Raw genomic sequence first — 13,489 nt, 5'->3', positions numbered from 1 at the left:
GAAGAGAGAGAGGGAGTGAGGGGCGAGGAAGGGAGGAGGAAGGAGAGAGAGAGAGCGAGAGAGCGAGTGAGCGAGAGAGAGGAAGAGAGAGAGAGGGAGAGAGAGCGAGAGAGAGCGAGTGAGAGAGAGAGAGAGAGAGAGAAGAGAGAGCGAGAGCGAGAGCGCTGGTCCTGTCTGAGCTGGGGGAGGGCAGGCCCCCCCCCTGCTGCCCCCGGGGCAGGCTCTGTGCCGTGACTCGGGACCCGCCTCTCCTCCGCCCCCCAGGCTTGGCATGGAGCACGACGGGCAGGGCAACGGCTGCTCCGACGAGACCAGCCTGGGCAGCGTCATGGCGCCCTTGGTGCAGGCCGCCCTCCACCGCTTCCACTGGTCGCGCTGCAGCCGGCTGGAGCTCAGCCGCTACCTCCCGTACGTCCGTCCCCTCGGCCTCGGGCAGGGGTCACACGCCGGCCACCCCCGCCCAGCAGCGCTCCCTCTCGGGAGCACACTCACGTCCCAGCCCCCGGAGCACGGAGGCACCCTTGGGGGCAGTGGTTTGGCCTGAGGACAGGGAGCGGCGAGCACTGGGTGGGGAGCAGGTGAGGCCGAGCCAATGCCCCCTCACGTGGGTGACTTTCTCCCCCCATGAGGTGAACCCCGACTTGTCCCTGGGCAGCCCTTGAACTGGGCCGTAGCCTACCCTTCTGTCGTGGGGGGCATCTGCTCCCGAGCCCCCCAGACCAGACACGGGCCGTGGTGGGAACGGGGTCCTGCCTTACGAGGTCCTCCCCGCAGGGCTGGGGGGGCTTCCTGCCTCTGCCCCACTCACCTCTCCCCCTCCCTGCAGCTCCTACGACTGCCTCCTCGATGACCCCTTTGAGCCCTCCTGGCCTCGGCCCCCCGAGATGCCTGGCACCGATTACTCGATGGACGAGCAGTGCCGCTTCGATTTCGGCTCGGGGTACCACACCTGCTCTGCGGTGAGGGACCCCGCTGAGCCCTGCCCTCCCCTGACCCAGCAGGCTGGGGGATGCCTGCGGGTGGGCGCCAGCCCACTGGGGCGATGTCAGGACCGGGGGCTTCAGCACACCCGCCCGGCCCACCCCACATGTGGCACAGACCAGAATGGCGGGTGCTGGCAGAGCCGTGCGGGTGGGGGTGGGAGTCAGGGGGCCTCCTGGGAGTGGTCCTCGGGACAGGCCTGGCGCCCGGCCGGGGCACACTTGTCACCTGCTCTTGGTGCTTTGAAGGGACCTAGGTCGCAGAGGGCTCCGGGGTTAAGGGCCTGCCTTGCGTGTCTGGGCAAAACTGGTTCTGTAAGATTGACCCAGGTGTGATCCCTGGCACCACACCTGGACCCCCGGTCCCACCAGGAGTGACCCCCGAGTACAGCTGGAGTAAGCTTTGAGCACAGCCGGGTGTGCCCCCAAAACAAACCACAAGTGGTGGGGGTGCTTCTTGGGGCCGCCTTTCCACCGAGTAGAGTCCTCCTGCACTTCCTCTCTGGGCACTTCGGAAGGGGCCTCGGTCCTGCAAGTGCCCCAGATCCCTGGATGCAGCCCCAGCTGGACACTGCCCGCTGCTCTGGTGGGAGACAGCCCGGGCAGGGGCGCCAGCTCTGATGGGCTCTATGAGCTGAGTGCTGCCGGCTGAGGCAAAGGACCCCCCAGGGTTTCGGGGTGACTTGGAGGTTGCAGGGGTCCCCACGCAGTGGGACGGGGCAGCAGGAGGAAGGAGCGGTCAGATCCCGCCCTTCCAGTCCCCAGTCAGTGAGGGGGCGGCTGCTGCAGGGCCTGGCAGGGAGGGCACGGAGGGGATGCTGGCGGCGCCCCTTCTTCCCAGGACATCTCTGGAGGCCATTGGCACTAGGATCACTTTGGTAGTGGTGTATGTGTGTGCGTGTGCATGTGTGTGTGCAAGTCTGAGTGTGCATGTATGTGCATATGTGTGCGTGTGTGCACGTGTGTGAATGTGACTGTGTGCATGTGTATACGCATGTGTGAATGTGAGTGTGTGCATATAAGTGTGTCCTATGTGGGTAGGCATGTATGCATGTATTTGCATGGTCCTTCTGTGTGAATGTACATGTGTGTACATGTGTGCGAGTATGTCCATGTGTGTAAGTGTGCACATATGCATGTGAGTGTGTGCGTGTGTGTGCATGTGTGTATGTGCATATGTGAATATGACAGTGTACATGTATGAGTATGTGTGTATATGTGATTGTGAGCCTGTGTGTATGAGTGTGTGCATGTGTGTATGTGAGTGTGGGTACATATGTGCATGTGTGTGTGCATGTATGAGTGTGTAAGGGTGTATGTGTGTACATGTATGTGTGTGCATGTGCAAATATATGTGCGTGTATGTGTCAATGAGTGTGTGCATGTATGAGTGCGTGAGTGTGTGTGTGCGCGCCTGTGTGTGGATCTGCACCCAGCATCACCGGCCTGTGGCATGTGCTGCAGAGCACGCCCAGCCGGTGACCCCACCCCGCTTGCCCCCCAGTTCCGGACCTTTGAGCCCTGTAAGCAGCTGTGGTGCAGTCACCCCGACAACCCATACTTCTGCAAGACCAAGAAGGGGCCCCCGCTGGACGGCACCGAGTGCGAACCAGGCAAGGTACCCGCGGGGCCGGCCGGCCAGGGCAGCCCCCATCTTCCCAGGGGGCGTGGGCGGGAGCCCCCTAGCGGGGGAGCCTGCAGCCCTGGAGCCAGGAAACGCAGGCTGCACTGCCTGCTGCTCCCCTTCCTGCAGGGACCCGCCTTGTCCCCAGCCCCCGCTTCTCATTGCCGCTTTGCAGATGAGGAGAGTGTGGGCTCAGGAGGGGAGACCCCAGCACCCTGTCTCCTGGGCTCAGACACCCTCCCTGTCCTTCGATGACTCATCCTGACTCACGGTGTGTGGCCAGAAACAGCCCTGAATCCCACTCCCCACCCCGTCCTACTACTGGCCCTGCCCTCCTCTTTGTGAGGTGACCTTGGGCCACTCTGGGCTTCTTGGGGCCCCGAGGACCCCAGGCCTGGGGCCCTTCCTACTCCTGGTTGTTCTGAGTGATTGGGTCATGTCACAGTGAAGGCAAGAACTCAGAAGTGGGTTCTAGGAGGCCTGTGCCTTCCCCCTGCTCATGCCAGGCTCAGTCCACTCACTTCCAGAAAGGGTCTGCCCCAGGCCCCGAGACCCCGAGAGCAAGCCTGGCAGTGCTCACTGACCAGAGACTCCGGGGACCCTACAGGTCCAGCTCCATGGCACAGCCCTGGACAGACAGCCAAACGTGGCTCTCAGTTTGGGCTGTTTATTCGGAGCATTAAGCCAGAGTGGTCGTGTAGGGGTTAAGACTTTGCATGTGGCTGACCCACATCCGATTCCTGGCACCCCACGGTTCCCCAGACATCGCCAGGAGTGATTTCTGAACATGGGACAGGAGTGTTCAGGGCCTAAGCAGCCAGGTGTGGCCCCAACCCCCCTCCCAAAGAAACAAGTCCTGTAGAGGAGGGGTGGCTGAGAGGGCGTGGGCTAGGTTAGGTGACAGAACAGTTGGGCTGCTGGGGAGGGTTATGAGATGGTCACGGGTCGGCTCCGGCTTCTCGAGACGGACTCGGTCAGTTTGGGGCGGAGCCAAGGAGGCACGTGGACTTTAAAAATGATCCCCAGGTCTTTTAAAATGTCCTTTGGCTGAGAACCACCGAGTCATCGCTTAGGAAAGATGCAGGCGTGGCAGTGCTTTACCCTCTCGTGCGCAGGAGACGGGACGTGGGTGAGCCTGGCGTGAGTCCTGCATCATTCCCGTGCCCCTGCCCATGAAGTGCTGTGGCCGCTGGTCCTTAGAACAGTCCCATTGAACAGATGCACCCACGGGGCTCAGCCAGCGGGAGTGGCTGCCATGGCTGAGCTGAGCCTTCTTCCACGGCGTGGGCCTCCGGGAGCTGCCTTGGAGGCCCGGAGCCGAGCAGGGCAAGGTTCTGTCCGTGGCCAGCCTGATTTCCCTGCGTGCCTGTGTCACCTCCCCAAGTGCTCCTGGCCCTCGAGCAGGCAGAGGAGCCCCAAAGCAGTGGAGGCCGGGCCTCAGAAACGGGGAGAGACAGGAGCTGTTGGTTGCGCACTGCCCGGGGGTGGCGGGGTCCCGGGCCAGCCCCCGTCTCTGCTCTGAGAACCCATTTCGGTGGGTGACACCCCAAGCCCGGTGGAGGGCCCCGGGCCCAGCCGGGCAGTGCTGGGTCCAGGGTGACCGTGCCCTTTGCCCTGTCCAGTGGTGCTTCAAAGGTCACTGCATCTGGAAGTCGCCGGAGCAGGCGTACGGCCTGGACGGCGGCTGGAGCTCCTGGAACAGCTTTGGGTCTTGCTCTCGCTCCTGCGGGGGCGGGGTGCGGTCCCGCAGCCGGAGCTGCGACAATCCTCTGTGAGTGGGCGAAGGGGAGGCAGGGCACGGGGGCAGTGGGGACGGAGGGGGCCCCCTCGGGAGGGCTGACATCAGAGTCACCTGAAGGGGGGTGCCCCAGTTCTGTGCATTTGTGTGTACCCTCATGTCTGGGCATGTCTCTGTGTGTCTGTGTGTACACGTCTGTGTGTCTGCATACACACATGAACATGCAGATACACACCCCCCACACACAGACAGACATCGCAGAGACATGCAGAGACACACAGACAAGCAGATACCCAGGCACACACAGATACACACAGATGAGCACAGACATGCAGATATACATGGACATGCAGATACACACCCAGTTGTACATAGACACACATAGACATGCACAGACGTGCAGAGACATGAAGATACACACCCAGTTGTACATAGACACACATAGACATGCACAGACGTGCAGAGACATGAAGATATACACCCAGATACACCCAGACACACATAGGCATGTGCACGCATGCACACACACACACACACACACACACACACAAACACACACACACGCTCAGGTGCGGGACAGGTGCCCGGTGGGTCACTCCCCTGGCTAGGCTGAGTGAGGGGCTGTGTTGCTCCTTCCTTGGCTGCTCTGAGGGGCTGTACTGCCCGGGGTACCCTGTGGGAAGCCCTGCCTGGCCCATGGAAGGTCACGTCTCCCCTCTGCCTGCCCAGCCCAGCCTACGGAGGCCGCCTGTGTGCGGGCCCCATGTTCCAGTACCAGGTCTGCAACAGCGACGAGTGTCCGGGGCCCTACGAGGACTTCCGGGCCCAGCAGTGCGCCAAGCGCGACTCCTACTATGTCCACAAGGGCGCCAGGCACCGCTGGCTGCCCTTTGAGCCCGAGGACGGTGAGTGGCCCCCGTGCCCCTCCCGCCCCGCCCCGGGCCCCTGCTGCACCCCCTTCCCAGCCGGGGAGCACGTCTGAGCTGCCCCGATCTCTGCACTGTGGACGGCAGGTGTCTGGCTGGGGCCCGTCCCCAGGTGCCACCTTGTGTGTCCCCAGTGGGCGCCGCTGCTGTCCTGGTTTTGGGGCCATCGAGCGCCTGCTGGCACTTCCTGGTCTCGAGCATTTCTGTGCCGCGAGAGGCTGAGTCGGGGTCTTTGGAGCTGGAGGGCCGCACGTTGAGCCCCTCCCCCAGTTGCTCTCTCCCCAGGCCCAGACTTCCGCTCCCTGCAGCCTTCCTCTTTTGGTCTGAGGGTGTCCCTGGAAGGACCCTCGGCTCCCCAGTCAGGCGGTGCAGAGCCTGCCGGGCACAGACCTCTCCGAAACCTTCCTGGGGGCGTGTCTTCCTTCTGTAAGGCTCCCCCCACTGGGGGGGAGGGGCCTCACCTGCTCCTTGCCACTGTCTGCTGGCTTCTTTGGCCGCCTCAGACACTCTGCCCCAGCCACAGGCAGGTTGGGCTTGAGATCCCCCTTTGCCCTCGCCCCCCACCCCCAGCCATCTGGATCCTGAATGGAGATCCCACACGGCATTAGATGATGAACGGGGTGGAGGTGGGGGCAGGGGGCATGGAGGGTGGGGGCAAAGCTGGGACTTTGCACGGGGGCTTTGCCACTGAGTGGAAGCCCAGTGGGGGACAGGCAGGGCTGAGGGGTCGGCCCCACCTCGCACTGCCCCAGCACTCTGAGAGGCTTCCAGAAAGTTCACTCTGCCCAGCGACCCCTTCTCTGAGAAAGGCAGGAAGTGTTCTCCTTGGAGAATGCTGGCGGGCGCGGTGGGACGGACCGGCGTCCCTGTCACCCAGACCTTGGGCGTGCCCGTGGGGAGGCGCTGCTGATATTCCGCCGTCCCTGTGCCAGGCACTGAGCGGCCAGAGCAGGACCCCGCAGGCAGTGAGGTTTCGGGGGGGAGGGGCGACTCCCATGAGCCTCAGCCGGCCAGGACTGTTCTGGGCTGCGGGCCTTTGCCTTCCGCTGCTACGGCCGGCCGGCAGTGCTGGGGGTGGGGAGGTGGGGGTGGGGAAGATAATGAGGTTCCCCAGCCGTCTGACCCCTGAGCCGTCTCCCCTGTCCCCGGAATCCTGGTTCTTCTCCACCCTGGTGGCTGTGTGGTCTAAATGCCTGAGCCTCTGGTTCAGGTTCTTGCTGCTGAGGTTTCAGAGAGCATCTTCACACGGGGCTTTGGAAGCTGCGTAGTGGGTCGGGCCTAGCACAGGGCGTAAGGCGCCTGCTGTATACATGGCAGACCCCGGTTCCATCCCTAGCACCATGCATGCTCCCCCAAGCCCTGCCAAGAGTGATCCCTGAGCACAGAGCTGGGAGGGAGCCCTGAGCACCACCTGCTGTGTCTCCCTAACAACAACAACAAAAAAACACACCAGAAATCTTGTGCATTAAGAGTGGTTGAGGGCTGGAGCGATAGCAGAGTGGGTAGGAGCCTTGTATGTGGCTGACCCATGTTTGATTCCCAGCACCCCATAAGGTCCCCCGAGTACTGCCAGGAGTAATTCCTGAGTGCATGAACCAGGAGTAACCCTGTGCATCCTCGGGTGTGACCCCCCCAAAAAAGAGTGGTTGAAGGGGGCCCAAGTGATAGTATAGCGGGTTAGGGCGGCCGACCTGGGTTTGACCCCCAGCATCCCATATGGTCCCCCACGCACCGCCAAGAGTAATTCCTGAGGGGCTGGAGCAATAGCACAGCGGGTAGGGCATTCTCCTTGCACGTGGCCAACCCGGGTTTGAATCCCAGCATCCCATATGGTCCCTGAGCACCGCCAGAAGTAATTCCTGAGTGCATGAGCCAGGAGCAACCCCTGTGCATCGCCAGGTGTGACCCAAAAAGCCAAAAAAAAAAAAAAGTAATTCCTGAGCGCAGGCCAGGAGTAATCTCAGAGCATTGGCAGGCATGGCCCCTCCAACCAGAAAAGAGTGGGTGGAGGTGCACGTCCAGGCTCCCGTCCCGGGCAGCTCGCAGTGAGTCTCACACTTGACTCTCCGCAGTAGCCCGAGACTCACTGAGTCAGGCTTGGAGGCCCTGGAGGCTCAGGTCACCTGCCTGGGGTCCTGGGACAGAGCCCGGAGCCAGAGCAGGGACCTAGGGCCCAGCTCACGGCGCGTCCCGCCAACTGCGGCCCTGAGTCTATGGGGCCAGCAGGGGCTCAGGCTCGCCCTGGCCCACAGACACCCAGAAGTGTGAGCTGATCTGCCAGTCAGAGGACACCCGGGACATCGTCTTCATGGACCAGGTGGTGCACGACGGCACCCGCTGCAGCTACCGAGACCCCTACAGCGTCTGTGCCCGAGGGGAGTGTGTGGTAGGTGGCTCAGGGGGACCCGACAGCGTCTGTGCCCGAGGGGAGTGTGGTAGGTGGCTCAGGGGGACCCGACAGCGTCTGTGCCCGAGGGGTGTGGTAGGTAGCTCAGGGGGACCCGACAGCGTCTGTGCCCGAGGGGAGTGTGGTAGGTGGCTCAGGGGACCCGACAGCGTCTGTGCCCGAGGGGTGTGGTAGGTAGCTTAGGGGGACCCTACAGCGTCTGTGCCCGAGGGGAGTGTGGTAGGTGGCTCAGGGGGACCCGACAGCGTCTGTGCCCGAGGGGAGTGTGGTAGGTGGCTCAGGGGGACCCGACAGCGTCTGTGCCCGAGGGGAGTGTGGTAGGTGGCTCAGGGGGACCCGACAGCGTCTGTGCCCGAGGGGAGTGTGGTAGGTGGCTCAGGGGGACCCCTACAGCGTCTGTGCCCGAGGGGTGTGGTAGGTGGCTCAGGGGGACCCCTACAGCATCTGTGCCCGAGGGGTGTGGTAGGTAGCTCAGGGGGACCCCTACAGCATCTGTGCCCGAGGGGAGTGTGGTAGGTGGCTCAGGGGGACCCGACAGCGTCTGTGTCCGAGGGGAGTGTGGTAGGTGGCTCAGGGGGACCCGACAGCGTCTGTGCCCGAGGGGAGTGTGGTAGGTGGCTCAGGGGGATGCCTCTGCCTGCCTGGGCAGCCAGCCTCCCCTCCCCTGCCCTGTGACACCCCTCAGGCATCCCCTGTGACCTTGAGGTGTGCAAAGGTCGCACACACCCCATTCTCGGGGCGAGCGGTGGGCCAGCTCTCAGTCCTCCCCCGTGCCAGTGCCAGCGTGGGGGGCTGGGGACCTGGAGGGAGCCGGGATGGGGGCAAGGCCTGGGGCCACCTCCTGCTGACCTGTCCTCTGCCCTAGCCTGTCGGCTGTGACAAGGAGGTGGGGTCCATGAAGGCAGACGACAAGTGCGGGGTCTGTGGCGGCGACAACTCCCACTGCAGGAGTGTGAAGGGGACGCTGGGCAAGGCGTCCAAGCAGGCAGGTGAGTGGCCGCGCTTGGCGTCTGCGTGGAGCCGGGTCAGGGCCGGGAGAAGCCTCCCCTGCTTTCCCGAGCGCCCCCCCTTGCGTCCCCCTCGCCCTGGCGGGGCCTCTGCACACAGACAGCACCCGGGAGCCCCAGCACTTTCCTGCCAGGGACTGGAGGCCGTGCCACCGCCCGGGCCCTCGGCAGGAGTGACGGGGCCAGTGGGTTTGATGGAACGTGACTTTCCCTTCTTTTTTCCTCTCCTCCTCCTCCTCCTCCTCCTCCTCCTCCTCCTCCTCCTCCTCTTTCTCCTCCTCTTCCTCTCCCTCTTCTTCCTTCTTTTCTTCTTCTTCTTCTTCTTCTTCTTCTTCTTCTTCTTCTTCTTCTTCTTCTTCTTCTTCTTCTTCTTCTTCCTCTTCTTCCTCTTCTTCCTCTTCTTCCTCTTCTTCCTCTTCTTCCTCTTCTTCCTCTTCTTCTTCTTCTTCTTCTTCCTCTTCTTCCTCTTCTTCCTCTTCTTCTTCTTCTTCTTCCTCTTCTTCTTCTTCTTCTTCTTCTTCTTCTTCTTCTTCTTCTTCTTCTTCTTCTTCTTCTTCTTCTTCTTCTTCTTCTTCTTCTTCTCCTCCTCCTCCTCCTCCTCCTCCTCCTTCTCCTTCTTCTCCTGCTCCTCCTCCTCCTCCTGCTCCTCCTCCTCCTCCTCCTTCTCCTTCTTCTCCTGCTCCTCCTCCTCCTCCTGCTCCTCCTCCTCCTCCTCCTTCTTCTTCTCCTCCTTCTCCTTCTCCTTCTTCCTCCTCCTCCTCCTCCTCTTCCTCCTCCCCCTTCCTCTTCCTCCTCCTCCTTCCTCCTTTTCCTCCTCCTTTCTCTTTCCTGCTTTGAATTCCTGGTACCTTTTGAGTGTTCTTGTCGCCTCCTCTGTGGTCAGGCCAGCTGTTGAGAAGAACCACATATCAGTCCTTTACGCCTTAGTGTGAATTAGATCCACTCTTCCTTCAGATTGGTTACGACTCTGCCTCCCCTCTCTTGTGAAGGGCCCTGGGGTACCAGGCTGAATCTTTGTTAGCCTGTTTCACCTAAAGTCTGGCAGTAGCCTCAGGTGTGAGAAGAAAGGGGCAGAGAGGAAATCTGGAGATAGGAGAAGGGTCAAGAAAGTGGGAGGTTGGGGTTGAGCAGTAGCACAGTGGGTGGGGAGTTTGCCTTGCACGCTGCCCACCTGGGTTTGACCCCCAGCATCCAATACCCAGGAGTAATTCCTGAGTGCAGAGCCAGGAGCAAGCCCTGAGCATCACTGGGTGTGCCCCCACACACACCAAAACATGGGAGATTGGGACTGAAACATAGTATGTGGGCAGGGTGTTTGCCTTGCGTGTGGCTGACCCATGTTCTATCCCCGGCATCCCATACGGTCCTCTGAGCGTGGCCAGGAGCAATTCCTGCATGCAAAGCCAGGAGTAGGCCCTGAGTATTGCTGGGTGTTCCCCCAAAATCTAAAAAATGTAGGAAAAAAATCTCCTTACTAAGAAAGTGGGAGATGACAGGAGGGGCACCCAGGACTCGGGCTCTCCCAGTGAGTGCTTCTCATTGGAGCCCCAGCGGGCCGGGGGTTATGCCGTGGCTGCCAGCTCATCAGGCTCACGGTTTTTCCGTGGTCCTTCTGTGGCAGGAGCCTCCCAGCTGGTGCAGATCCCGGCGGGCGCCAGGCACATCCAGGTGGAGCTTCTGGAGAAGCCCCCCCACCATATTGGTGAGTGCAGAGGGGGGCGTCCCCCCGCCTGCCCTGACTGGGGGGCTGGGAGGACCTGAGGATGGGATCTCCCCATGGGAACTTCACAGCCTGGAGAAAGGGCAGAGAAGCCTTTGGATTCCAGTGCTCGGGGCAGGTCCCTGTAGGGTGGAAGCCGCTGATGCTGCCCCAGGTGTTCTGTTTAACGCGGTCACAACTGCACCTTTCGACTGCTGGTCTGGGTTGGGCATCCGCGGAGGGCATGGGGCAGCAGGTCCCAGGGGGTCAGTCACGTGGTCCTGGGGATTGTCAGAGTGGACAAGCCCCCGTCGCAAGATCCTTTCAGGCCTCTCTAATGCCCAGGGGGCTGACCAGGCTCCTGGTCAGGTGCAGACCATCACCCGGTGGGGGACAGTGAGGTCCCAGGGCTGTCTGCCCCACGACCCCTTCAAATCATCCCCCCGACAATGCTTGAATCTGCAGTTGCTAAACTAGTCGCCAACCCTATATACTTAAAATCACGACATGACTATAAACCAAGAAAGGCAAGCTCAGAATTTATGCACGCGGGTAAAATCAATAAGATTCAAATGAAGTTGGGCGGGAGAGATAGTAGGGACTGGCCTCACGCACAGCTGTCCTCACTGGGGTTTAATCCTTGGCACCCCAGAGTGTCCCCTGGGCCTTTCCAGGGGTGATCCCTGAAAGCAGAGCCAGGAGTCAGCCCTGAGCACTTGAGGGCGTGCCCCCCCTCCATGAAAATTCAAATGAAGGAATTCCTGGAATGAGAGACATCGAGTCTCCCTGGCCGTGCTCTGCTCTCACTCACCGGGCTGGCAGTCGGACAGGAGCGGCTCCCTCTGGACAGACAGACCCCACGGGACTCAGGAGGGAGACCAGAGGGGGCTTGTTGAGGCTGGGGGAGTGATTGCTGACGGGCTCGGATGTCTCTGGGGCTGACGTCAGCGTTCTGGCTTTGGCGCGTGAGGGCTACACAAGCTCTTGGATAAGCTCGAGCTTGCCAGGTCGTGCGCCTTCAAGGCCGACCATGTGGTATGCGGACGGCTGATGAGGTCTCACTTGCAGGCATGCCTGAATGGCAGCCGGCTGGACACTTTTCCCTTACACAGGGCCTGGGGCTGCAGCGTCACTGGGCCTCGGCCTATGGCAGACGTCCTTACTGCCCGCTGGCACCGGCGCTTGGCCTTGGTCACAAAGCCAGGAGAGCCCTGTCCCCCAAGCATGCACATGTACTTTTAGGGTCATCCAAGTACCAACCCCCACATGGTCCATGTTCTCCCGGGACTCACTCCCCAGAGAATCCACCCATGCCAGCAGTCCTGCTTATTTCCTAACGGGGGCTCTGGGCGGTGGCACTGGCCCTAGGCATGCGGGGAAGCTGCATGCCAGGGCGGGCTGCAGACTCTGTGTGCTCTGAGTCCCCCGGGAGATGGAGAATTGGTCTGGAGCCACCCTGGGGGTGCTCAGGGGCTGCTCGAAGCTTGGTGCTCAGGAGTCACTTCTAGGCTGCTCAGGGGACCGAACCGTCTCCTCCAGCTCAGCCTTCTGTCACCTGTGTCCCTCTGCACCAGTGCCTAGGTTGGGGGTGGGTGGGGCGTGGGTCAGCTCTCTGGGAAATTGTGCCGAGGGTGAGGAGGAAGGGACGGGGAGAAGAGGGAGCTGATAGGGTCCCTCCCGACCCAGGCCTGCTCGTGGCGCCCCAGCGCAGGTATTGGTGTCCCCCACTCCCGTCTCCAGAGTCCAGTCCCTGCTCCCCCAGAGGCCGAGGGCTCTGGAAGCTTCTCCAGAGGTTGGGCCAGAGACTCCTCACCTCCTGGGCAGGCTGTGGGTGCAGATGGGTGAGAGTGGGGGTGGGGGGTAGGTGTGTGCCAGGGTCGGGGGCATCTGTACTAGCCTCTGGGAGGCCCCTACGCGGCCCTGGCCTGCCTGAACAGGTGTGACTGGTGCTTCTGAAGGGGAACAGAATCTGTGTCCCCCTCTCCCCGGCCAGCGGTGAAGAACCAGGTGACAGGAAGCTTCGTCCTCAACCCCAAGGGCAAGGAGGCCACCGGCCGGACCGAGATCGCCATGGGCCTACAGTGGGAGTACGTGGTGCGGGACGGCCAGGAGAGCCTCAGGACCAGCGGGCCCCTGCCGGAAGCCATTGCCGTCCTGGTGAGCCCCCCTCCCTCTGCGTGCCCAGCTGAGACGGGCGCTGGCGCTCCTCGAATTCCAGGCTCCCGGGGAGTCTCGGTCAGATCAGGCTGTCGAGAAGGACGAGGGACAGAGAAGAAGGCCCTGTCAGGCCACACACCACGCTGCCTGCTCCTGGTCCAGGCCAGCCCAGAGCTGCGGGCGGAGGCCCTGCGGGTCAGCATGCGGAGTGGCCCTGCCCAGGAGCGGCTCCCTCGCACCCTGAGGCGTGGCTGACCCGGCTGTGGCGGGGGCATTTCCTGGGCTGCAGTGTCTTTGGCGCTGGCGGGTGCAGGCTTTGTTCTTGGTGCCCTCGCCAGCGCAGAGGGCAGAGTCTGAGGCTGCCCTTGTCAGCATGTCAGCTCAGCCCAAACCGGGCTTTCTATCTCCCTCTGTTTATCTGTTCATCGTTCTCCCCACCCACGACGGATTTCCTGCCTACTGATTTTCAGTGGGCTGGAGCGATAGCACAGCGCGTAGGGCGTTCGCCTGGCAGGCGGCTGACCCAGGTTCAATTCCTCCGCCCCTCTTGGAGAGCCCGGCAAGCTACCGAGAGTATCTCGCCCCCATGGCAGAGCCTGGCAAGCTACCCGTGGTGTATCCGATATGCAAAAAAAAAAGTAAAAACAAGTCTCACAATAGAGACATTACTGGTGCCCGCTTGAGCAAATCGATGAGCAACGGGATGACAGTGATACAGTGATTTTCAGTGGAGGTACCAAGATCAGTCCCTGAAGAAAAGGGTGATCTCTTCAACCAATGGTGTCGGGACCCCCAGGTGGGCTCCTGTAAAAGGAGTGAAGTGACTCCACCTGGCACCACATATGGAAATGAACAGTGGGGAGGGCATTTGCCTTGCAGGCGGCCGACCCAGGTTCAATCCCCGGCATCCCATATGGCCTTCCAAGCACTGCTAGCAGTGATTCCTGAGTG

At 61.7% G+C, this 13,489-nt stretch overlaps 1 protein-coding gene across 1 annotated transcript in view; it reads left to right on the top strand.

The window, feature by feature from the left end:
* ADAMTS14 (ADAM metallopeptidase with thrombospondin type 1 motif 14) overlaps positions 1-13,489 on the top strand; it is a 52,166-nt gene that overhangs the window by 28,218 nt on the left and 10,459 nt on the right. Inside the window, exons 8-16 of the mRNA XM_055132363.1 lie at positions 265-408; positions 827-959; positions 2,485-2,598; positions 4,227-4,375; positions 5,072-5,247; positions 7,521-7,654; positions 8,541-8,664; positions 10,304-10,384; positions 12,375-12,538. Coding sequence (XP_054988338.1) covers positions 265-408; positions 827-959; positions 2,485-2,598; positions 4,227-4,375; positions 5,072-5,247; positions 7,521-7,654; positions 8,541-8,664; positions 10,304-10,384; positions 12,375-12,538 — 1,219 coding nt within the window. The remainder of the gene's footprint in view (positions 1-264; positions 409-826; positions 960-2,484; positions 2,599-4,226; positions 4,376-5,071; positions 5,248-7,520; positions 7,655-8,540; positions 8,665-10,303; positions 10,385-12,374; positions 12,539-13,489) is intronic.

Source organism: Sorex araneus, chromosome 3 (genome assembly GCF_027595985.1).
Source record: "Sorex araneus isolate mSorAra2 chromosome 3, mSorAra2.pri, whole genome shotgun sequence".
In the NCBI taxonomy this organism is placed as follows: Eukaryota; Metazoa; Chordata; class Mammalia; order Eulipotyphla; family Soricidae; genus Sorex; species Sorex araneus.
Note: the sequence above shows the minus strand (reverse complement) of the source record. Positions and strands in the feature narration are given on the sequence as shown.